Source organism: Electrona antarctica (assembly GCF_951216825.1).
Source record: "Electrona antarctica genome assembly, chromosome: 11".
Lineage (NCBI taxonomy): Eukaryota > Metazoa > Chordata > Actinopteri > Myctophiformes > Myctophidae > Electrona > Electrona antarctica.
The window spans coordinates 4,777,233-4,803,336 of NC_136792.1; the positions used below are offsets into that span (position 1 = coordinate 4,777,233).

The 26,104-nt window shown below is 42.5% G+C and overlaps 1 protein-coding gene across 3 annotated transcripts; it reads left to right on the forward strand.

Moving 5' to 3' along the window:
• LOC306932750 (high-affinity choline transporter 1-like) lies at window positions 1-25,804 on the forward strand. Of its 3 annotated transcripts, none has more exons than XM_079514661.1 (9): window positions 1-224; window positions 11,441-11,631; window positions 18,521-18,634; window positions 18,811-18,966; window positions 19,596-19,744; window positions 20,096-20,251; window positions 21,326-21,479; window positions 22,663-22,895; window positions 24,268-25,804. In XM_079514661.1, the coding sequence occupies exons 2-9, from the start codon at window positions 11,448-11,450 to the stop codon at window positions 24,823-24,825; spliced, it is 1,704 nt and encodes a 567-aa protein (XP_079370787.1). In that variant the 5' UTR covers window positions 1-224; window positions 11,441-11,447; the 3' UTR covers window positions 24,826-25,804. The 3 variants fall into 3 exon arrangements, with proteins under 3 accessions (XP_079370787.1, XP_079370786.1, XP_079370788.1); XM_079514660.1 differs by lacking the exon at window positions 1-224 and adding an exon at window positions 6,271-6,500; XM_079514662.1 differs by lacking the exon at window positions 1-224 and adding an exon at window positions 6,271-6,500 and having other exon boundaries at window positions 22,663-22,880.
• The last annotated feature ends 300 nt before the right edge of the window (window positions 25,805-26,104 follow it).

Below are 26,104 nucleotides of genomic sequence, written 5' to 3' on the forward strand. Positions count from 1 at the left end.
TTAGTCCAAACTAAATATATGCTGGACGGTTAATTTCAGATATTTTTTCTCGTATAATAGTATTAATGAATTTGGTTAAATATGTGCCTAGTGTAGTGTTTTCATCGGTCTGTGAAACATTAAGCAGACTGGAGCTGTAACTACTGAGGCCAGTGTATCCCTGATCACACCTGGACTTTTTGACAACGAGATCTACACATCTTCTGGATTTCAGACCAAACAAGGTTATCTTATCTTGTCTATTTGTATGATACTATATTATAGATCACTTGTTTGTGTATATACTGTACATTATGTTTGAAAGGAAGCTATAGAATTAGAGAGGATGTCAAAGTTTTGAAGGTCCGGGAACCCCAGGGTCTGTCAGAAGGTTTCCTGGAGGTCTAAAAAAGATTCTAAAAATGTCTTCTACATCCTGACAGTTTTCTGAAAAAGCTATGTTTCTATGTCAGTCGTTCTTCGATTTTTCAAAAATAGCAGACCTACAAGCTCGTAGCGCGCCACTCTGTGGCGCGCTATGAGCTTGTAGATCTGCTATTTTTCAATAGCTAAAGCATAACATAATGCTAACACCAAAAGGGGTTAATTATCCGTTTCTCAGACATTGTATGTCAACCCCCCATATATAGTATGAAGTGCATGTGGCAGCGAACCCACCATATATAGTATGAAGTGCATGTGGCAGCGAACCCACCATATATAGTATGAAGTGCATGTGGCAGCGAACCCACCATTTGAAAATATGTTGTGCCAGAGACAAGATAAGAGATAAGAGAGGATCTGACAAATCAAGCTCACAACACATTGCATCGAAAAGCTCACAAATGTGCAAGCTCACCAGCTTCTAGAGATAGAAAAAATGTAATAGGAAACTATTCTTCATTTTGTTGGGGGCCCCTGGAGGCTGGAACCCCAAGGACCCCACTTTGAGAACCCCTGGACTATAGAAAATGCACCCGGTAGAGAGTGCTATGGAGGCATGTAGTTAGTGTTGCGCTTCACCACATGTACATTAGCAGGTTTACATTAACTAGACACTCTATAATCAGGCCATTACCTTTCCATAAAACATGAATCAAAGGTCTTCAATAGACAGATTTCACTGCATCCACTGGAGGAGGAGCTTGTAGATCTGCTATTTTTCAATAGCTAAAGCATATCATAAATTATGCTAACACCAACGGTTGTTCCCGCCCAAAATGGGTTAATACAGCATCACAATCTGTTTAACCACTTTAACACATGTTGGTTACTCAAAGCCAATCTGTTTAACCGCTTTAACACATGTTGGTTACTCAAAGCCAATCTGTGATGCAAGATGTTGTGAGCTTGTAGTAGATTGACATTTTTTTGAAAAATGTTGAAAATAATGTTTTTTTTTAATTTCTTCTCTTCTGGGGGTCCCTGGCACAGGATATTTTCAGACGGGGGTCCCTGGCACAGGATATTTTCAGACGGGGGTCCCTGGCACAGGATATTTTCAGACGGGGGTCCCTGGCCAAATACATATCAATATGAGAGTCGTTGGCATGAGAACGTTTTGAGAACCACTGTCTGGAATGCAAAACAAAATCCCAGCTGCTTGGTTGTATATTATGGTGATAAGCAGTGGTGTAAAGTAACTAAGTACATTTACTTGGTTGTATGGTGATAAGCAGTGGTGTAAAGTAACTAAATACATTTACTTGGTTGTATGGTGATAAGCAGTGGTGTAAAGTAACTAAGTACATTTACTCAAGTACTGTGCTTAAGTTCAATTTGTATGTATTTTTACTTTACTGGAGTATTTCTCATTATCAGTACTTTTACTTCTACTCCACTACATTTGAGAGGCAAATATTGTACTTTTACTTCTACTCCACTACAAGTTTTGGTTACTAGTAACTTTGTAGATTTTGATTATTATTACAAAACATAGCCTACATTAACCCCTTCAGACATATACATTTCGGCTATTTCAAAATAGCCGATCTACAAGCTCTCATTTTCAAAAGATGATTGTATATGATGGAAATAAAATTCCGGCGACCCCAAGGATCGTATTAATGGATAAAAATAAATTATATCTATTCTGTAATGCTAATTAGAAAGGACTGTAAATATATACCTTCAATAACCCAGCAGGGAGACCAAATACCGTGCTGTATTTACCTTAAAAATGAGTGAGTAGCCCTTTAAATCTTGAATGACAGTCACTCTACCATAAAAAAATAGAAGGATACCTTAAAAACGAATTGGAGACAGACGAAATAAAGTTCTGAGAGGAAGTTTAAGGTTTTAACTGTAATTTTTAGTAGGTAATAAAGTCAATTTACATAGAGAATGTGCTACATGGTTCAGATAATAATAATAATAGTACAATACATCACTATAATTTAGAGTATTCAATTGTTCCCATATGGATCCGAACTGAACCTGAACTCCTCTTCACAGTATGTTCCTGGCTTATACTGCATCTGACGTCAGTTGTTGATAAACGTTCATTGGCTGAATAGATAGTTCATTTCCGCAATATCCAACGGTGGCGCTGGTTGTCGAGCGCTCATTGGACCAGCACATGGATGATGAGACTGGTATCATGTCATCTTCCTTGGTTCCGTCATTGAGGGCCATAGGCCGGGAAAGCACAGAGGCTGGCGTTGCTATGGCAACCTGAAGATAACATTCTTTCCCTGCTAGCTGTGAACTCTTTCGACAGAGAGAAATACTCCTATCTACTTTCTCACTAGGCACCAAGGTCAAATACATGTCTCAAATCAAAATAGGCCTCTCAGTATGCGAGTTAACTTGCCTGGGGACAGACAGTATGGAGACCGAATAAGGAATCAACAAGATATATGATATTAAATCTGAATGTGGCATCAGGAAATCCATAATATAAGTATGATAAAATAATATAAAGGATAATATAGGGCTGAGATGATTAGGCACGTGGATGGTGACATGACATAAATAGGATAAGGAGAACAACCCGGAGTAAACAGGCCGTAGGCTAAGAGTAAAATGATGATAAAAAGGGCAAGATGACAAAATATGACCTATATGGAACACAGGCTGGGCCAAAGTTCTATATGTGTTGAACAACAGAATATGATGGAGTGGCCAACTTGACATGACGTGTAAACAACATGTCAGAATTTATCTAACAAGGACTTGAAACAGGACTCTGCATAATGAGTAGCCTACTTTAACCTTTTGTACTTTTAAGCACATTTTTATGTCAATACTGGAGCTGTAACTACTGAGGCCAGTGTATCCCTGATCACACCTGGACTTTTTGACAACGAGATCTACACATCTTCTGGATTTCAGACCAAATAAGGTTATCTTATCTTGTCTATTTGTATTATACTGATATTATAGATCACTTGTTTGTTTATGTACATTATGTTTGACAGGAAGCTATAGAATTAGAGAGGATGTCAAAGTTTTGAAGGTCCGGGAATCCCAGGGTCTGTCAGAAGGTTTCCTGGAGGTCTAAAAAAAGATTCTAAAAATGTCTTCTACATCCTGACAGTTTTCTGAAAAAGCTATGTTTCTATGTCAGTCGTTCTTCGATTTTTCAAAAATAGCAGACCTACAAGCTCGTAGCGCGCCACTCTGTGGCGCGCTATGAGCTTGTAGATCTGCTATTTTTCAATAGCTAAAGCATAACATAATGCTAACACCAAAAGGGGTTAATTATCCGTTTCTCAGACATTTTATGTCAACCCCATATATAGTATGAAGTGCATGTGGCAGCGAACCACCATTTGAAAATATGTTGTGCCAAGGACAAGATAAGAGATAAGAGAGGATCTGACAAATCAAGCTCACAACACATTGCATCGAAAAGCTCACAAATGTGCAAGCTCACCAGCTTCTAGAGATAGAAAAAATGTAATAGGAAACTATTCTTCATTTTGTTGGGGGCCCCTGGAGGCTGGAACCCCAAGGACCCCACTTTGAGAACCCCTGGACTAGAAAATGCGGTAGAGAGTGCTATGGAGGCATGTAGTCAGTGTTGCGCTTCACCACATGTACACTATGGAGGCATGTAGTCAGTGTTGCGCTTCACCACATGTACACTATGGAGGCATGTAGTCAGTGTTGCGCTTCACCACATGTACATTAGCAGGTTTACATTAACTAGACACTCTATAATCAGGCCATATCCAAAACATGAATGAAAGGTCTTCAATAGACAGATTTCACTGCATCCACTGGAGGAGGAGCTTGTAGATCTGCTATTTTTCAATAGCTAAAGCATATCATAAATTATGCTAACACCAACGGTTGTTCCCGCCCAAAATGGGTTAATACAGCATCACAATCTGTTTAACCACTTTAACACATGTTGGTTACTCAAAGCCAATCTGTTTAACCACTTTAACACATGTTGGTTACTCAAAGCCAATCTGTTTAACCACTTTAACACATGTTGGTTACTCAAAGCCAATCTGTGATGCAAGATGTTGTGAGCTTGTAGTAGATTGACATTTTTTTGAAAAATGTTGAAAATAATGTTTTTTTTTAATTTCTTCTCTTCTGGGGGTCCCTGGCACAGGATATTTTCAGACGGGGGTCCCTGGCACAGGATATTTTCAGACGGGGGTCCCTGGCACAGGATATTTTCAGACGGGGGTCCCTGGCCAAATACATATCAATATGAGAGTCGTTGGCATGAGAACGTTTTGAGAACCACTGTCTGGAATGCAAAACAAAATCCCAGCTGCTTGGTTGTATATTATGGTGATAAGCAGTGGTGTAAAGTAACTAAGTACATTTACTTGGTTGTATGGTGATAAGCAGTGGTGTAAAGTAACTAAGTACATTTACTTGGTTGTATGGTGATAAGCAGTGGTGTAAAGTAACTAAGTACATTTACTTGGTTGTATGGTGATAAGCAGTGGTGTAAAGTAACTAAGTACATTTACTCAAGTACTGTGCTTAAGTTCAATTTGTATGTATTTTTACTTTACTGGAGTATTTCTCATTATCAGTACTTTTACTTCTACTCCACTACATTTGAGAGGCAAATATTGTACTTTTACTCCACTCCACTACAAGTTTTGGTTACTAGTAACTTTGTAGATTTTGATTATTATTACAAAACATAGCCTACATTAACCCCTTCAGACATATACATTTCGGCTATTTCAAAATAGCCGATCTACAAGCTCTCATTTTCAAAAGATTATTGTATATGATGGAAATAAAATTCCGGCGACCCCAAGGATCGTATTAATGGATAAAAATAAATTATATCTATTCTGTAATGCTAATTAGAAAGGACTGTAAATATATACCTTCAATAACCCAGCAGGGAGACCAAATACCGTGCTGTATTTACCTTAAAAATGAGTGAGTAGCCCTTTAAATCTTGAATGACAGTCACTCTACCATAACAAAATAGAAGGATACCTTAAAAACGAATTGGAGACAGACGAAATAAAGTTCTGAGAGGAAGTTTAAGGTTTTAACTGTAATTTTTAGTAGGTAATAAAGTCAATTTACATAGAGAATGTGCTACATGGTTCAGATAATAATAATAATAGTACAATACATCACTATAATTTAGAGTATTCAATTGTTCCCATATGGATCCGAACTGAACCTGAACTCCTCTTCACAGTATGTTCCTGGCTTATACTGCATCTGACGTCAGTTGTTGATAAACTGTTCATTGGCTGAATAGATAGTTCATTTCCGCAATATCCCACGGTGGCGCTGGTTGTCGAGCGCTCATTGGACCAGCACATGGATGATGAGACTGGTATCATGTCATCTTTCTTGGTTCCGTCATTGAGGGCCATAGACCGGGAAAGCACAGAGGCTGGCGTTGCTATGGCAACCTGAAGATAACATTCTTTCCCTGCTAGCTGTGAACTCTTTCGACAGAGAGAAATACTCCTATCTACTTTCTCACTAGGCACCAAGGTCAAATACATGTCTCAAATCAAAATAGGCCTCTCAGTATGCGAGTTAACTTGCCTGGGGACAGACAGTATGGAGACGAATAAGGAATCAACAAGATATATGATATTAAATCTGAATGTGGCATCAGGAAATCCATAATATAAGTATGATAAAATATAAAGGATAATATAGGGCTGAGATGATTAGGCACGTGGATGGTGACATGACATAAATAGGATAAGGAGAACAACCCGGAGTAAACAGGCCGTAGGCTAAGAGTAAAATGATGATAAAAAGGGCAAGATGACAAAATATGACCTATATGGAACACAGGCTGGGCCAAAGTTCTATATGTGTTGAACAACAGAATATGATGGAGTGGCCAACTTGACATGACGTGTAAACAACATGTCAGAATTTATCTAACAAGGACTTGAAACAGGACTCTGCATAATGAGTAGCCTACTTTAACCTTTTGTACTTTTAAGCACATTTTTATGTCAATACTGGAGCTGTAACTACTGAGGCCAGTGTATCCCTGATCACACCTGGACTTTTTGACAACGAGATCTACACATCTTCTGGATTTCAGACCAAATAAGGTTATCTTATCTTGTCTATTTGTATTATACTGATATTATAGATCACTTGTTTGTTTATGTACATTATGTTTGACAGGAAGCTATAGAATTAGAGAGGATGTCAATGTTTGAAGGTCCGGGAACCCCAGGGTCTGTCAGAAGGTTTCCTGGAGGTCTAAAAAAAGATTCTAAAAATGTCTTCTACATCCTGACAGTTTTCTGAAAAAGCTATGTTTCTATGTCAGTCGTTCTTCGATTTAAAAAAAATAGAAGATCTACAAGCTCACATATCTACAAGCTCAGTGGCGCGCTATGAGCATGTAGATCTGCTATTTTTCAATAGCTAAAGCATAACATAATGCTAACACCAAAAGGGGTTCATTATCCGTTTCTCAGACATTTTATGTCAACCCCATATATAGTATGAAGTGCATGTGGCAGCGAACCCACCATATATAGTATGAAGTGCATGTGGCAGCGAACCCACCATATATAGTATGAAGTGCATGTGGCAGCGAACCCACCATTTGAAAATATGTTGTGCCAAGGACAAGATAAGAGATAAGAGAGGATCTGACAAATCAAGCTCACAGTTCAGTTTCAGTTTATTTTATTTATAGTACAAAATCACCCCAGGGGGTCTCTGTGCACTTTACAGCATTTATACAAAACAAATCATACACAAATGGCAATAAAAACATAGTAAAACATGGTAAAATGTGCATAAAAACTAAGCGGAACTGTAATGTATAGAGAAAAGGTGTGTTTTTAGCCTTGACTTAAAAATTTCCAGGGAGTGTGAATTTCTGACATCCTGAGGGAGAGCGTTCCAGAGACAGGGGGCACGGTGTGTGAAAGCTCTGCCCCCAACCGTTATTTTATTATGTGTTGTGACTGTGAGTTTTCCAGCATCCTGAGAGCGTAGTGGTCTTGGGGGGATGTATATATTTATTAAACTGGACATGTAAGGTGGTGCGAGTCCATTTAAGGTTTTATAGGTCAGGAGGAGTATCTTGAAGTCGGCTCTAGCCTGTATGGGTAGCCAGTGAAGTTCTATTAGTGTTGGTGTGATGTGGTCAAATTTCTTTTTTCTGGTGAGTACTCTAGCTGCTGCGTTTTGTACTAATCTGAGGCCATTTGTTGCTGTTGATGGTAAACCGGAGAAGAGGGCATTGCAGTAGTCTATTCTTGAGGTGATGAAGGCGTGGACCAGGGTTTCGGCGTCGGGAAGTGAGAGTATTGGACGGATTCTAGCAACGTTGCGCAGATGGAAGAAGGCAGATTTTGTAATGCTTTTTATGTGGTGTGTGAAAGATAAAGATGTGTCAAAAATGACTCCTAGATTACGGACTGTTGGTTTGTGGGTTATTGGGCAGCCATCGAGGTTAAGGGTTATGTTATTGAACAGATGAGTATGCTTGACTGGACCGACTAGTAGCATCTCTGATTTGGCAGAGTTCAGGAGTAGGAAGGAGCTGTTCATCCATTTCTTTACCTCGGCTAGACAGATTTCAAGTTTGTGAATGTTGGATGGGTCACAACACATTGCATCGAAAAGCTCACAAATGTGCAAGCTCACCAGCTTCTAGAGATAGAAAAAATGTAATAGGAAACTATTCTTCATTTTGTTGGGGGCCCCTGGAGGCTGGAACCCCAAGGACCCCACTTTGAGAACCCCTGGACTAGAAAATGCGGTAGAGAGTGCTATGGAGGCATGTAGTCAGTGTTGCGCTTCACCACATGTACATTAGCAGGTTTACATTAACTAGACACTCTATAATCAGGCCATTACCTTTCCATAAAACATGAATGAAAGGTCTTCAATAGACAGATTTCACTGCATCCACTGGAGGAGGAGCTTGTAGATCTGCTATTTTTCAATAGCTAAAGCATATCATAAATTATGCTAACACCAACGGTTGTTCCCGCCCAAAATGGGTTAATATAGCATCACAATCTGTTTAACCACTTTAACACATGTTGGTTACTCAAAGACAATCTGTGATGCAAGATGTTGTGAGCTTGTAGTAGATTGACATTTTTTTGAAAAATGTTGAAAATAATGTTTTTTTTTAATTTCTTCTCTTCTGGGGGTCCCTGGCACAGGATATTTTCAGACGGGGGTCCCTGGCACAGGATATTTTCAGACGGGGGTCCCTGGCACAGGATATTTTCAGACGGGGGTCCCTGGCCAAATACATATCAATTTGAGAGTCGTTGGCATGAGAACGTTTTGAGAACCACTGTCTGGAATGCAAAACAAAATCCCAGCTGCTTGGTTGTATATTATGGTGATAAGCAGTGGTGTAAAGTAACTAAATACATTTACTCAAGTATACTGTGCTTAAGTTCAATTTGTCATGTATTTTTACTTTACTGGAGTATTTCTCATTATCAGTACTTTTACTTCTACTCCACTACATTTGAGAGGCAAATATTGTACTTTTACTTCTACTCCACTACATTTGAGAGGCAAATATTGTACTTTTACTTCTACTCCACTACATTTGAGAGGCAAATATTGTACTTTTATGCCACTCCACTACAAGTTTTGTTTACTAGTAACTTTGTAGATTTTGATTATTATTACAAAACATAGCCTACATTAACACCTTCAGACATATACATTTCGGCTATTTCAAAATAGCCGATCTACAAGCTCACAATGCATCGCATTTTCAAAAGATTATTGTATACATTCAAAAACTTGAAACAGGACTTGAAACAGGACTCTGCATAATGAGTAGCCTACTTTAACCTTTTGTACTTTTAAGCACATTTTTATGTCAATACTTGTACTTTTACTCAAGTAAAAATTGCCTCGACAGTGTTGTGTGATATTAGTCTGGCTTATTAGCCAGGCTAATGTCACCCACCTGTCATAGGCAGATTTGTCACCTTGTTTGCGAAAAATGGGATAGGCCCCATAAAATATAAATGCTCAAGACACAACAAGGCTCAACAAGAAACACAAAAAAAAAAAAAAAAAAAGTGCTACGTTTGTGTTGTGTATTTCACACGCTCCCTGACAATACATGCATGCGGTCATTGCAGCAGCCCCCATACCATTTTCTCCTGCCCCCCCCCCCCCCCCATCATCCGGGCCTGATGATGACTTCTCTTTATTAATTTTACCTTTTTATTTTACCAAAGTCACTTTAGATCAAAAATCTCTTTATCAAGCATGCCCTTGCCAAAAGGCAGCATTTAAAAAGGCAGGGGCCATAATGAGCTGGCAACATCCATGCATGTCTATTGTCTGTGGTAAGAATGGAACACCCAGTGCCAACACATGGGTTATTAAATAACTCTTCACACCACTCAACTATGTCAGCAGTGTTGGCCTGTTGGGGAAGCTATACTTCATAGCTTGCAAAAAGTAGCTTGATCAAGCTGCATTTCTGCTACTGGAGAGCAGAAACTTGTCTTAGGTCTCCTGACAAAAGCCTTCTTATTATCCCTGCTAACAAGCTGAGAACATAAGGTGATTCTTCTCATGTATAGCACCTACTCTTTGGAATGATTTACCTCTTTAATTGAAAAATGTCAGTCCATACATTCAAAAAGCTGCTAACTCATCTGTATCGTAAATATTTTGGTTTAGTTCTGGTGATTTCTATGTACTGTTGTTCTGTTTTTGTTGTCTATGTACTGCTTTTGTTGTTTCTTATTTTATTGCCGCTTTATTTTTGACTGCATGTGTGTTCTTCTTTTATTCTATTATTTTATTGTACCGCACCTTATAACAATAAGTACCACAGATGAAAAACAGTCTAAGTCCAAATTTCATTCTGACCCCTCCACGAAAAGGCCTCGTTGTCCTGAACCCTTATCTATCATTTATACATTATGGATCAATAGTGTGGACTTAGACTGTTTTTCGTCTGTGGTATTCATTAATGTTTTGTAAGCCCCTTTATAAATACAATGACCTTACCTCTTATCATCGTACATCATCCATTTATTGTCAATGGAAATTAAATCTTTGTGTAGGACAAAAATAGCAGATTTGCTCGTGTTTAGTGTTCTAGGGCAGTGGTTCCCAAAGTGGGGTCCGGGGACCCCCAGGGGTCCTTGAGGGAGTTCCAGGGGGTCCCCAGCTAAATGATAGTTAGGAACCAACTGGACCCTTATGGGTCTGTAACTCTGAGAGTGTACAAATGGAACCAAATGGACCCGTTAGGGTCAATTTGGAAATGGACCCGTTAGGGTCCATTTGGTTCCATTTGTACACTCTGAGTTAAATTAGCATTGAATTTACAATATAAATTGGGGGTCCCAGAGATAGAAATGCCATTAAATGGGGGTCCGTAGACTAATGCATGTCAAACTGGGGGTCCTTGAAATGAAACGGGTTGAAAATCACTGCATGAGCCGTAAAAAAATCTTCTCTTATGGGGGTCCTTGACATGAAAAAGTTTGGGAACCACAGGGTTAAAGAGAGGCGTTGGAGGGACTAGCACCCCTCAAAAATAGTTATGTACTTTTGACTCAGTGGCAGTGCCACAGTCCCATGCCTTCTCCAGATAAACAGTCCTTTGACTCAGTGGCAGTGCCACAGTCCCATGCCTTCTCCAGATAAACAGTCCTTTGACTCAGTGGCAGTGCCACAGTCCCATGCCTTCTCCAGATAAACAGTCCTTTGACTCAGTGGCAGTGCCACAGTCCCATGCCTTCTCCAGATAAACAGTCCTTTTGACTCAGTGGCAGTGCCACAGTCCCATGCATTCTCCAGATAAACAGTCCTTTTGCACCTCAGGGGAAAAGAAACAGTAAATAGACGTGGAATTTACTGCTTTTATCAGCATTAATTATGACAATGCTGTGATAAATAATCAATGTTATCATTACACTCACCTGGTGGCAGTGGCAGCAACAGGAGCAGCTATGGATTAAATATCTTGCTCAAGGACATTTCAATATGTTAACACATCCTGTCTGCTTGCCTTTGTGTGTTACAGTTTCACGATGGCTCTAAACATAGCTGGGTTGGTGGCAGTGTTGTTCTTCTATGCCTTGATCCTGGGGATGGGGGTCTGGGCTTCTAGGAAGTCCAGGAGGGAGGAGAAGAAATGTGTGGGATCCAAAACTGAAGTGACCTTGATAGGAGGACGCAACATGAACATTTGGATTGGCATCTTCACAATGACAGGTGAGAAAATGCAATTTATATGACGATGTTTATGGCATAAATCAGGGATTCACAAACCCTTTGATGTCAAGGGCCTCCAAATTGATGTGGACCCTCAATCCGAAAGATGTACCAGGGAAACTTTCACAATTGAGTACCACAGACGAAAAACAGTCTAAGTCCACACTATTGATCCATAATATATAAATGATAGATAAGGGTTCAGGACAACGAGGCCTTTTCGTGGAGGGGTCAGTCTGAAATTTGGACTTAGACTGTTTTTCGTCTGTGGTACTCAATTATTGAAACTTTTCACGATTTTTCTAAATCTATCCTATACTATAAATGCGCCACGCCTCTGCGCGTGTGTGTGTGCGCGGTTGTAATGCACGTAACTCGAGAACCGTTTGCCCCCCCCGACTTCATATTCGACACACGCGTTCCACACCCCCGCAGGGAGTGCAGTGCCCGGACCCACGGTTCTCCAGAACCACCACAAAAGGCTCTGCTCAGGCTCTGCCAGTGGGTCTAATCAGCCTAAATCCCCTCACCTGTGCAATTTCCAGCCTCTGCCTCAGCCAATTGATTGCCATGGCAACCCCACACTTGACAACTGATTAGCCTTTCATAGCACCCGTTTTAACTATCTGTCTGTGTCCCTTTTGTGCCCATACTGTATATGGAGATCTCCGTATCTGCCTGTCTGCCTGTGTGTGAGGGCAAACTGATTGACTGTGAAAAGTGTAATTATAGCTGTCATACATTTACACCGATTGCTCCATCATCTCTCTTATGCTGTGTAATGTGTTGTGCATGCTCTGAATGAAGAAATAACACTAATACCATATGTCATATTAACCATGTTTATTAAAATGGTTTTAGAATGACACAGATTGCTCCAGGGGCAAACGGTTCTCGAGTTACGTGCATTACAACCATACACACACGCAGAGACGTGGCGCATTCATAGTAGGATGGTTTGCCACCGCAGTTTCTTTTCAAAAACCATCTCATCATTAATCCTAAAGCCTATCTTGCTGCCTTTATTACCTGATCCTATCCTGGGTTTTCCAGAGCTTTTTTGTGTTGCCTTTGTTCCCCATTAACTGATTTTTATAGTGGGTTAGTTGTGTCTTATCTTTGAGCCTCTGAGTCATTTCTCAGCTTCTAAAAAGAGCAAAAACTTCTGAGTTTTGCTGTAACTATTATGGGCTTTCTCTCTGGCCCTGATAGACTCCAATATTGTCAGAATGTCAGAATGACAAATAATGATCACTAAAGCCATACGCACGATGGTTCCATATTTTTGTGACATCTGAGACTAAGAGATCTATTATGGTTATTGGAAAGTTTGTTTGTTCTGTTAAATTGCTGACCACCCAAAAGTTATCCAGTTAAAGAGCTGACATCGACAAGGTTCAAAGTGATTGTTGTATTTATTTTTCCACAATTCCAGAGACCATGGTTCTGACAAAAGATACTAAGCAGTTAACAATGATCAAATATAGCAATAAATCAAGTGCATCAAAACATAACTCAAAGCATAATATAAGACAATAAAGAAACAAGAGCTTACATGTGGGCAGTGACGCATGGCTTGGGTCTGGAGTGGAGAACTGGGTGAGTGAACTGTGTGTGGAGTGAGTGTGTGTTTGTAGGTGAGCACACCTGAACTGACAATGGCAATCAGCCCAGAGTGCTGATGGCCGACACCTGTGAGTGATTGGTGATGCAGGGAAGGGGAACTGTGAATGGTTTTGTCCAGCAGAGGCTGCCATTTAACCTGACTCCGCCAGATGGGGCAGCAGAGAGTACACTGGAGGGGGGAACCCAGTGTACTCTCTGCTGCCCCATCTGGCGGAGTCAGGTTAGCTGCCATTTAGAGGGCATGGGAAATTCACAACATGGTTTTTGATATGTTTCGCTTACTCTAGTAGGTTGTTTGATTAGTTGCTTAAAATTATAGGCGTTACACAAATTTTCAAACACTTTAAACATATAGGGCAGTATTATGCGTGTCTTAAGTACCAGGTCTTATGACTTAACTTAAGACCTGGAGGCGTGGTCAATACTGTTTGGCCACTCAGAATAGCCAAATGGCATTGATCACGCCTCCAGGTCTTAAGTTAAGTAATAAGACCTGGTACTTAAGACACACATAATACTGCCCTATAGGGTGTGTAGGTTTAGAGACATAATACATCGGTATTCATGTCTCCCATCAGATAAACATATAGGGTGCGTAGGTTTAGAGACATAATACATCGGTATTCATGTCTCCCATCAGATAAACATATTGGTCCTCATTCACAACGGCGTTTACGCTCATAAAGTGACGTTACGTGAGCGGAGCGTGAGCGGACAGGCATTTACGTGGATTCCCACATTACGTGGGAATTCATGAACTTGAACGTGAACTTGACGGTGACGTGGGTTGGTCGGAAATTCCGCTGAAAGCTGCGCCACCTCTCATGGTCGTGTACGGCTTGCGTAGATTTATTAAGAAGGCTTTAGTCTTCATGCTGAATCAATTAAAAGTCCCCAAATCTCAGATAAAATATGTAGGCATGTGTCCCCAACATTGGTCGCACATAAAAAAATTATAGCCTATATAAAAGCCAAGTATCACTTGTATGCCTAAATGCATGCATTCTAGAGGCAGGTTAGCCTCGAGTGCCATACAGAAACTGCCCCTGCAAGCCCGACACCTTTTTTATTTATTTATTAGGATATTTCTAGCATGCGCGATTGCGCTGCTCACTTGACAGCTTTCTACTCGCAGTGCAACGCGCTGTGAGCTTGTAGATCGGCTCTCGCAGTCTCGCGGACTCGCGCTGCATGTTAAAAAACAAACTCACAATTATAATAAGAACATACACTTATCTGCATTCTGCACTGTACGAATCCAACGTTGTTTAGTGTAGTAATGTCTGCAGTATAGGCCTATTTAAATTGTTTCGTTATGGAGCTCCTTTGAGTCAGTCTGACTGTCGGTGCGTGTGTGTGTGTGTGTGTGTGGGGGGGGGATTAGCCCTATATAAAAAATAGAAGACCACATTAGCCTATTTGAATGAATGGCATCAGCGTGTTTGAAAGTCGGCCAGTCATATCATAGTTTTAAGCCAGCTCACCTCCACTCGCGCTTGTTCACAAACATGACGGACAGACAGACAAGAAAGGCTGTTGATGATGATTATTATTACCACTGTAACTCGCTGATCAGCATGTTGACAGAGACTCGTCACTCAGCCAATTAAAGTTTCACGTAGGCCTAAATGCATTTGCTGCAAGCACATATCTGCCTCCATTTGCGTCGTGGTATTAATTTATAATATGTATATTGATCACATGCGGACGCCACACAGAATAGCCAACTCTTACCTGCAGCTGAGGAAACATACAACGTAGTTGGATCGGATGAAATATAGCCTTAAGTCCAAATTCCACAAGAAAAAAAAGAAAGAAAATATGTCCTGTGTCCATGCTTGTCCATATATTTGCTTTCCAAATCCGACAGTGCAGGGCAGGGAATCAATCACCGCAGTAGACTAATCAATAGGGCCTTTTATCATTGCCGAGTTTTAATATAGCATTTGGTTGTGGTGTGAACAGTACAAATTAACTTCTTTCTCATTATGTGAAAGTAACTGTAACATCAGTTAACTTATTAACGTTCTGACATTTAACAAGGAGTGAAGCAATGCGTGCCAAGTTGGCAAGTTTCGTTTATAATTATATACAAAACTCGCGCTGTTTGCTTGAAGATCTGTCCGTGCAGAGACCCGCCTGTCAAAATTAACTGCTCTACAAGCTCATCGCGGCTGTTGTATAATAATTTAAAGCCCGGTGCAGGCTATGATGACGTATTTCGATATTTCCTGTTGCCTTATATGGTGTGGGATGGGCGTTCTAACCAGGCGACACCAGGCGAATCGCTTGGGAAAAATGCGGAAAGGCTACACTTTGCGATCCGCACAAATGAAGTGATTACACCAGCTTCCCTGAATAAGACGGGAGCAAATCGCAGCGTGATCGGACAGAGAAATACGATGATATTTAGTATCTGTATACGCTTCCGTTACGCACTGGCGTATTTCTCCTTTGTGAATGAGGACCATTGGGTGCGTAGGTTTAGAGACATAATACATCGGTATTCATGTCTCCCATCAGATAAACATATAGGGTGCGTAGGTTTAGAGACATAATACATCGGTATTCATGTCTCCCATCAGATAAACATATAGGTCCTCATTCACAAAGGAGAAATACACCGCAGTGTAACGTATGCGTAAACAGATACTAAATATCATCGTATTTCTCTGTCCGATCACGCTGCGATTTGCTCCCGTCGTATTCAGGGAAGCTGGTGTAATCACTTCATTTGTGCGGATCGCAGAGTGTAGCCTTTCCGCATTTTTCCCAAGCGATTCGCCTGGTGTCGCCTGGTTAGAACGCCCATCCCACACCATATAAGGCAACAGGAAATATCGAAATACGTCATCATAGCCTGCACCGGGCTTTAAATTATATACAACAGCCGCGATGAGCTTGTAGAGCAGTTAATTTTGACAGGCGGGTCTCTGCATGGACAGATCTTCAAGCAAACAGCGCAAGTTTTGTATATAATTATAAACGAAACTTGCCAACTTGGCACGCATTGCTTCACTCCTTGTTAAATGTCAGAACGTTAATAAGTTAACTGATGTTACAGTTACTTTCACATAATGAGAAAGAAGTTAATTTGTATTGTTCACCACACAACCAAATGCTATATTAAAACTCGGCAATGATAAAAGGCCCTATTGATTAGTCTACTGCGGTGATTGATTCCCTGCCCTGCACTGTCGGATTTGGAAAGCAAATATATCCAGGACATGCATGGACACAGGACATATTTTCTTTCTTTTTTTTCTTGTGGGATTTGGACTTAAGGCTATATTTCATCCGACCCAACTACGTTGTATGTTTCCTCAGCTGCAGGTAAGAGTTGGCTATTCTGTGTGGCGTCCGCATGTGATCAATATACATATTATAAATTAATACCACGACGCAAATGGAGGCAGATAGGTGCTTGCAGCAAATGCATTTAGGCCTACGTGAAACTTTAATTGGCTGAGTCTCTGTCAACATGCTGATCAGCGAGTTACAGTGGTAATAATAATCATCATCAACAGCCTTTCTTGTCTGTCTGTCCGTCATGTTTGTGAACAAGCGCGAGTGGAGGTGAGCTGGCTTAAAACTATGATATGACTGGCCGACTTTCAAACACGCTGATGCCATTCATTCAAATAGGCTAATGTGGTCTTCTATTTTTTTTATATAGGGCTAATCCCCCCTCACACACACACACACACGCACCGACAGTCAGACTGACTCAAAGGAGCTCCATAACGAAACAATTTAAATAGGCCTATACTGCAGACATTACTACACTAAACAACGTTGGATTCGTACAGTGCAGAATGCAGATAAGTGTATGTTCTTATTATAATTGTGAGTTTGTTTTTTAACATGCAGCGCGAGTCTGCGAGACTGCGAGAGCCGATCTACAAGCTCACAGCGCGTTGCACTGCGAGTAGAAAGCTGTCAAGTGAGCAGCGCAATCGCGCATGCTAGAAATATCCTAATAAATAAATAAAAAAGGTGTCGGGCTTGCAGGGGCAGTTTCTGTATGGCACTCTAGGCTAACCTGCCTCTAGAATGCATGCATTTAGGCATACAAGTGATACTTGGCTTTTATATAGGCTATATTTTTTTTATGTGCGACCAATGTTGGGGACACATGCCTACATATTTTATCTGAGATTTGGGGACTTTTAATTGATTCAGCATGAAGACTAAAGCCTTCTTAATAAATCTACGCAAGCCGTACACGACCATGAGAGGTGGCGCAGCTTTCAGCGGAATTTCCGACCAACCCACGTCACCGTCAAGTTCACGTTCAAGTTCATGAATTCCCACGTAATGTGGGAATCCACGTAAATGCCTGTCCGCTCACGCTCCGCTCACGTAACGTCACTTTATGAGCGTAAACGCCGTTGTGAATGAGGACCATAGGGTGCGTAGGTTTAGAGACATAATACATCAGTATTTATGTCTCTCATCAGATAAACATATAGGGTGCGTAGGTTTAGAGACATAATACATCAGTATTCATGTCTCCCATCAGATAAACATATAGGGTGCGTAGGTTTAGAGACATAATACATCAGTATTCATGTCTCCCATCAGATAAATCTCGGTTGAATCAGCCACGTTGGATAAGAGTCCAAAGAGTCATAAAACTCTGGACTGTGTTAACTTCTGTATCTTCTAAAGAGTTAAGTCTTAAAAAGACAAGAGTGGCTGCACACCCTGATAGCCAAAGTGCCGATTATTTATTAGGATGCAGAGTAAAGAGTAAAGATATACCCTGAAGAAGGCAGTTGTACTGCCGAAACGTTGGTTTTTACTCTGCATCCTAATACATAATCGGCACTTTGGCTTTCAACCAGCTCAGTGGCCTTGTGGTTAGAGTGTCCGCCCTGAGTCTGGGAGGTCGGGGTTCAATCCCCGGCCGGGTCATACCAAAGACTCTAAAAATGGGACCCAATGTCTCCCTGCTTGACACTCAGCATCAAGGGTTGGATTGGGGGTAAGTCCCTGCGACATACTAGCGTCATGTCCAGGGGGTGTACTTGTACATCAAGCTGCCTCACGCTACAGAAACAGGAGATAGGCTCCTGCCCCTATGGGCCTCATGGCTCGGCAAGGCTACTTTACTTTGGCTATCAGTGTGTGCGGCCACTCTTTTGTCTTTTTAAGACTTAACTCTTTAGATGTTTCTGCCGTGAGCTGGCAGCACTACTAAGACTGGTGTGCGTTTAGCATCCTCCTGCACAGTATTAAACCTCTTTATCTTCACCACCAGCCACCTGGGTTGGAGGAGGCTACATCATGGGTACTGCCGAGGCCGTCTACACTCCCTCCCGTGGCGTCATCTGGGCCATAGGGCCCCCTTCATATTTTATGAACTTCCTCGTAGGTAAGAAGCAACATGTGTATTCTTTCTAATATTCTTTCACCGATATTGGACGATATTTCTTTCACCAATATTGAGTTTTAAGATGTTTCGCGAGACATGGCCAAAGCATTTCCGGGGGTCCCTATAGCCAAAAAACCCTTAGTCTAATCCATCACCTTCACGTTGTGTCCCAACAGGAGGCTTGTTCTTTGCTAAACAAATGAGGTCGAAGCGCTACGTGACGATGATGGATCCATTTCAGCATCGCTACGGCAACGCATTCACCACAGCCCTCCTGCTTCCCAGTCTGCTCAGTGACATTCTGTGGGTGACCTGCATCCTGGGTGCCTTGGGTCAGTCATACTTTATACTGTAGCTCTGCTTATCAACATCAGGTCCTCCAGGGACCACCTGGGGTCCAATTGGACTACATTACATGGGGCGACTGTGGCTCAAGAGGTAGAGCAGGTCGTCCAATGATCCATGGGTCGGCGGTTCGAATCCCGGCTCCTCCTGTCTACATGTCGAAGTGTCCTTGGGCAAGACACTGAACCCCAAATTGCTCCCGATGTGCTGGTTGGTACCTTGCATGGCTTCCGCCACAATCGGTGTATGAATGTGTGTGTGAATGGGTGAATGTAATGCACAATCTATGTAAAGCGCCTTGGATAAAGGCGCTATATAATTACCATTTTACATTGATTTTACTAGGAGCAGAGACCAAAATGGAAATGTCATCATCTTTAATTGTTTAATCTTCGTTACTGGTTAAGTAACTTTTTTTTCCATTCCTACAATATCTTAACAACTACAAAAGTGTGCTCCGTGGAATGCATGTGAGCTTGTAAATCTGATATCTTCACTGAAAGATGGCATATGGTTCACCTAAAAGGATGACCTATTTTTCTACTACAATGAGGATGATGTGCAGAGGAGGGAGTCTAGGGACACTAGGGTTCAACTGGTTCCATTGTTTCTGCAGGCGGGACAGTCAGTGTGATTCTTGACCTTCATTCGTCCTACGCCATCGTCCTGTCTGCAGGGGTTGCCATCACCTACACACTGCTGGGAGGCCTGTACTCAGTAGCCTACACCGATGTCATCCAGCTGTTGATCATCTTCATCAGTCTGGTGAGAGCAGGCGTGAATGTCAGGGGTGGCATAGTTAAATGGGTAGAGACAAGAGCCTGATTAGAGCGTCTTGGGTTCGATTCCCATTTCGACATATAGCGAGGTGCCCTGAGAGAGTTTCTCAAAAACTTGAGATTTTCCCAATTTTATTTTTTTTTATTTTCGAAATATTTTGGAAGATGATGATTTTTCTTTCTTATTTTTAAGAGTCTGGCAAGTTTTGGTACATTTTGATACATTTTGGAAAGTGGGTGCAACCTCCATCCCCCCCATCCCTTCTTCGCTGGCGGTGAATATAATTTATGTTTTTGTTTGCATTTCCTTGTTCTGTTGTATCTTGCCCTTTCCCAGTGGCTGTGTGTTCCCTTTGTAATTCTCCACCCATCATCATCATCATTATCATCATCATCTAATGTGACTCTCACACCTCTACACTCACCGCCCGCCTGGCTGGGGGAGCTCAAGACAGAGGATGTTGGAAAATGGATTGATGAATTCCTCGTATTGGTTAGTTGTTGTTTCCCACCAAATCCTATTCATGTGCATCTGTGTTTACATTATCTGCATTGTCAGGCAGAAACCTTCAATGTCCATATTTCATCTTTGTATGTTAGGACAGTCCTCCCAGGGACTGCAGTGCCTCAGCTACATCGGTAACGATGGAAGTTGGAGATCCATTGTACCTGATGTGTCAGAGTACGCGTTCCATCTGTCTGTATCCCTTTTATGCCCTTATATTTCTGTATCTTTCTCTCTGTGTCCCTTTATTCGTATATGGAGTTCTGTGTCAGCCTTTTGTGGCGGTTCTGGACAACCGTAGGTCCGACCGACTCAACAGAGACTTCCGCCCAAAAGCTATGATGAGTGATGTGTGTGGGCGGTGGCCGTGGGCACGCACACCTAGTAGGAACAGATGAGACGGAAGAGACAGACAGACATAAGGATATTGACCTGGGTTCGATTCCCGCTCTGGGCGCTGTGGGTGCTGGCGGCGTGTTTCCTCCTCCGCGTCATCAGTGCCCATACCCGAGGCGGGGTTGGCGAAAGGGCCTTTCTGTGTGGAGTTTGCATGTTCTCCCCGTGTCCCCTAGGATAGGTACCCTCACAAAAAACATGCAGTAATCCTGGTCTCTAAACTGCCTCCCCCTGGCCAGCCGGGGCGCCTGATGGAGGGGAAAGGAACTGGTTGGAATAACGTGTTCCTCCCACACGCTACGTCCAACCAGGGAAACTTCCCCCTGTCAGGTGTAAAGGAGCAACTTGGACACTCAGGCATGAAGGAAGCATGAGTTCAAGTCCGTTGCTCTCCCCATGTCCCCCATATATGGGGACTAGGTTGGTGGAGGGTGTGTAGAGCCCAGGATCACATTAGATAATTGACACAGGGGTGAAAAATGGGTTACAAAATCGTGGGATAAAAATTATAAAAAAAAAGAAGGATATTGACCTGGAGGGAAACGTTTTCCACGGTTTTGACATGGTGTGTGTGTGTGTGTGTGTGTGTGTGTGTGTGTGTGTGTGTGTGTGTGTGTGTGTGTGTGTGTGTGTGTGTGTGTGTGTGTGTGTGTGCGCGCGCTGCAGTCCCTCGGAGCACTGTCCTACCAGGCATTCTACCAGAGGGTCCTTTCTGCTGCATCACCTGCCCAGGCCCAAATCACGTGCTTCGCGTCAATGATCATTTGCGTCATCTTGGGCATTCCCTCAGTCATTATAGGAGCGGTGGCTGTTTCTGCAGGTACTTCCACAAACTCACACCTTGCGCACACTGTTAGTGTTAAAGCTGCAATCCACAACTTTTGTCCTACACACGGTTCGGACGCCGATGTGCTAAGACAGTGAGAATATTGCCCTTATATGAGCTTCATGCAGTACCACTTGTCAACCAGAAGGTGTCCTACCTGACACCTGGTTCTAACCACAGCAGATGTAGCCTACTAGTTATAAACATACTCTGCAATACAGATTGGTTCAAATAATGTTTACAAGTTTTTGATTGCAGCTTTAAACTCACTCAATCTGTAATCTAAATACTGTTTGTTTGTTTGTTTGTTTATTTGACAGGGACAATTTGCACATTAATCAACACGTGCATTGTTTTTATTTGCGAGTGTCTGCTCCTATATTCCTGGGAACTCCACTGAGCTTTTGTCCTCATCAGATAAATAGCCTATATTAGTATGTTACTGCTTGCACAGGAAATGATGCATGTAAGACACAACAAATGCAACAATGCATATGGTTTGAATTTTATGAGGAGCTATCTATCTTTATAATAAATCAAACTGAGCATTTTATTCCAAACATACTCCTGCGTCAGTGAGAAAGCCCTGAGAATTATAGAAGCAACCTCGCCCTTTGAGGTTTGATTAGGTCAGATCAACATATGGAATGTCAGAACAGGTCAGCTCCATATATGGAGATCTAAGGGTGGCAGCGGGGGCAGTGTCTTGAGTGTACAGGGTTTGGCCCAGGTAGGGCCAGGCCTTAATGTTCGGGCCTGTTGAATGGACAGGTATCAGTCAAAAGGGAGACGTCGAAGAGGAAGGACAGGTGGGGAGGGATCAACATATGGAACTCTAGATGGGCCTGCCCCAAAGTTATTTGTGCAGCCGTGCCCGGCAGCCGGCGAAAACCAAGGAATTATTAATAGTATAAATATGACGTCCTGAATGTCCTATTAAACGGGATCATTATTACAGAACACTGGAATTTGTACTAAATTAAATCACATGTGATGTGTCCACTAGTCACCATAGGGTGTCGCCAAACTACCAAAGAGAATATAGATCACATGTTGCCATCTTGCTGATCAATGATGAAACATTTGTCATTGAGCTGCCCTCTGCTGGTCCACTGACAAAACAACATGTTCAAGTTCATTTTCTCATCACTTTGGATGTCCGGTTCCCCCCTCTCAGACTGGAACCAGACAGAGTATGGTCTTCCACCTCCGTTTGAGCGCGGGGAGGCAGGGAATGTGCTTCCACTGGTCCTGCAAAACCTCACCCCGTCCTGGGTGTCGGTGTTGGGCATCGGGGCATTGGCTGCAGCCGTCATGTCCTCCGTGGACTCTGCCATGCTTTCTTCAGCGTCCATGTTCACTCAGAATATCTACAAGAGCTACCTCAGGAAACAGGTTGGAAACTTTGCTGTATGTACTTTTGATCTTTGTTCGTTGAGTCCATCACCTGCCTCCAATGTTTTTCCATGTATGCGACTTATTTTGATCTTGTTCGAATCCCAGGTAGGATATGAAAGTTATGTATTGCAGCTTTACTGAACTAGACATGTACGTGCCCGTCGCAGTCGGCCACCGGCCACCGGCCTACTTGGTAACGATGCAACTTGGGAACCTAATGATATACGTTGTCATAGCACCCGTTTTAACTGTCAGCCAGTGTTCCACTTGGAGATCTGTGTATGTGCCTGTGCCCACTGGCAGAGCCTGATTGGTTGAGCCTCAATTGGCTGAGGCAGAGGCTGGAAATTGCACAGGTGAAAGGAGTTGGCCTCATTAGGCCCACTGGCAGAGCCTGGCCCAGGTGAAAGGAGTTGGCCTCATTAGGCCCACTGGCAGAGCCTGACCAGAGCCTTTTGTGGTGGTTCTGGAGAACCGTGGGTCCGACCGACTCGATACCGGGCACTGCACTCCCTGTGGGGGTGTGGAACGCGTGTGTCGAATGTGAAGTCGGTGGGTGAAACGGTTCTGGAGTTACGTGCATTACACACACACACACGCACACGCACAGATGTGGCGCATTTATAGTAGGATTAAAGAAAAACATTTGGGACCTTTATCAATGACTATGATGGGGCATACTGTCGTGTTATTTATGGGTGTGCGAGATGTATTCTCAGAAATTGGGGAAGAAAATATATATAGATTATGGGGTCTAGGTGTATTTCCAAAGAAGAGAGAATTACAGCTCATTTGTGAGTTAAGGAGAGCCTGGGAGGTCATCGATGCCAGGCCACTTCCTTGCTGGGGGGTTGGCTGCTTGTCAGCATTCCAGCTGTGAAGGGTCTATAGTTTATGGCACCTCCCAGAGCAGTGTCAACTCACACAAGTAGAACATGGCAATGTGGAATAAGTAACTTTAGTCTTTAATTCCTCTTCACTTGTTTAAATGTGTTCTAATAACCTATCATATATTGGGTTGGTAAAAAGCCTAAATAATAAATATGTGATAGTCTAACAGCTAAGGTCAGCTGTTTGATTAATGATTAATATGAATTAATAAAAACCCTATAAAATGCACGTTTGAGTTCATCAAATATAAGCTATTATTGGAACATTTAGTTCACCCTGTGCGTGTTAGTCTCTATAAATCTGCCTACTGCAGGGCTGGTCGGAGCCCCGGCATAACATCGCCAAATAACCGAACACATACATTCTGTATTAGGCACAAGAAGGAGATCAGACGGCCAACAGTCATGACGCAAATACTTTGATTTAATGATGCATCTATGTCGTCATAATCGTCATTCTGTAACAACGAGTCTTTTCCACTGTCTCTCTCAAGGCATCAGAGGTGGAGTGTGCATGGGTGATCCGGCTAAGTGTGCTGTTAGTGGGCTTGGCTGGCACCGGCCTGGCCTTGACTGGGGAAGGCGTCATAGCGTTCTGGCTGCTGAGTGCAGACGTGCTGTACTGCATGGTCTTCCCGCAGATCATCTGTGTCGTGCATTGTCCCTTCGCTAACGGATACGGTGCGAGCGCTGGCCTCTTCCTGGGGACCTTTCTGAGATTTCTGAGCGGGGAGCCTGCACTCCACATCCCCCCCGTCCTGATGTTTCCCGGTTGGAGGGAGGATGAGTTAACGGGGGACATCCACCAGTATTTTCCCTTCAAGTCTTTCATAATGTTGCTCACCGTGCTCATCATTCCCTCTGCCTCCTTGCTGGCACGTCTGGTGTTCACCCGCCACATGCTGCCTCCTTCCTGGGACGTCTTTGGTGTCTTGAGGGAGACTGGGAATGCTGTAAAGGATGTAAATGGAGCGGGGAGAGCAGATGTAATCTTACCTGCTGCTACTGAGACTACTGAGAATCTGCTGGTAACCTCCACCTCCAGCTGCTAGAGCCCTACCATAATAATATGAAAGAGACTGGAGACTATACTAGACCACAAACATTGACCAATGTGGTCTTTGATTGATTGATTGAGTATTTTATTAGACAACACACAAATGCAAACAGCACAATGTACAGCCAAGCATCTTGTCCAAACGGGACATGTAATATCGCTGAGAGAGTTTATTTATTTTTGGACCACAATGCTTATATGAGACCATTTAAAATGAAACTTTGGCCTTGGAGGACCAGGGGATGAGCGAGTGACATCAGGACTTCGGTAGAGATTTCGCCGTCTGTCTGCTCCGCTGTAGTGCTGACATAATGAAGTGACATTCCGGTAGTGTAACTTAATGCGTCTTACTGGTAGTACTCTATGGCAGGGGTTCTCAACCCGTGGGTCGCGACCCCTCGGGGGGTTGCCAAATTATTTTAGGGGGTCCCCAAATTATAAAAAAAAAAAAAATAGCAGACCTACAAGCTCGTAGCGCGCCACTCGGTGGCGCGCTATGAGCGTGTAGATCTGCTATTTTTAAATAGCTAAATTATAACAATGCTTAAAACACCAAAAGGGGTTCCCGCCCCCCAAAATGGTTTAAGGTTATTGTAGCAGTCAATTTATATTGGGGGTCGGGAGGGGGCGGGGCGGGGGTCCCGAGACGTTGCCAAAGCATTTCCGGGGGTCCCCGGACAAAAACGTTGAGAACCCCTGCTCTATGGTAGAATAGAAATGTCTCTCACTGAAATGTTTGACACAGGTGTTGACACATTTACTAATCAAGTGATGAACCTATATATATATTCTGTCCTATTCACTGGTTGATGTATGCCTGAAGAAGGTCTAACGACCGAAATCTTGCTATCTTATAAACAAACAAATAAATAAATACGATTTTGCACAGCTTTGAGTGTGCAGAGCCTCCCTTTATTTTTCCATATATACTTCATTGTGACTCCAGCACCTCACCTAAGTTTACTGGCAGATGAGCGGTGTTTTTCCCTTTTTGAGTGGTGCAACCACTCCCTTACGGAGCTATGTGTGTTGGTGGGTGGCTGGGTAGCTGGGTGGCTGGGTAGCTGGGTGGCTGGGTATGAGCACGAAAACAACATGGTTGTTTTTCACCACCTGTGCGCAACCTAACGCACACAAAAACACACACGCACATATGATCAAGATCGTTTGTTCCCATAAGTATAGGACTTATGAACAAGCAGGCCCCATCTCAGTTCCGTGCATAAAGTGTGATGTGATGCCTCTTGGAACTATGACTGATGGCCTTCTGTTGG

What these genes read in the sequence shown, in the direction of transcription:
- LOC306932750 (XM_079514661.1), top strand. Translation starts at nt 11,448, where the DNA reads ATGGCTCTAAACATAGCTGGGTTGGTGGCAGTGTTGTTCTTCTATGCC. An exon ending in TTGATGAATTCCTCGTATTG is followed by an intron (nt 20,252 to 21,325) that starts GTTAGTTGTTGT and finishes CGCGCGCTGCAG; the next exon opens with TCCCTCGGAGCACTGTCCTA. An exon ending in AACAGGTTGGAAACTTTGCT is followed by an intron (nt 22,896 to 24,267) that starts GTATGTACTTTT and finishes GTCTCTCTCAAG; the next exon opens with GCATCAGAGGTGGAGTGTGC.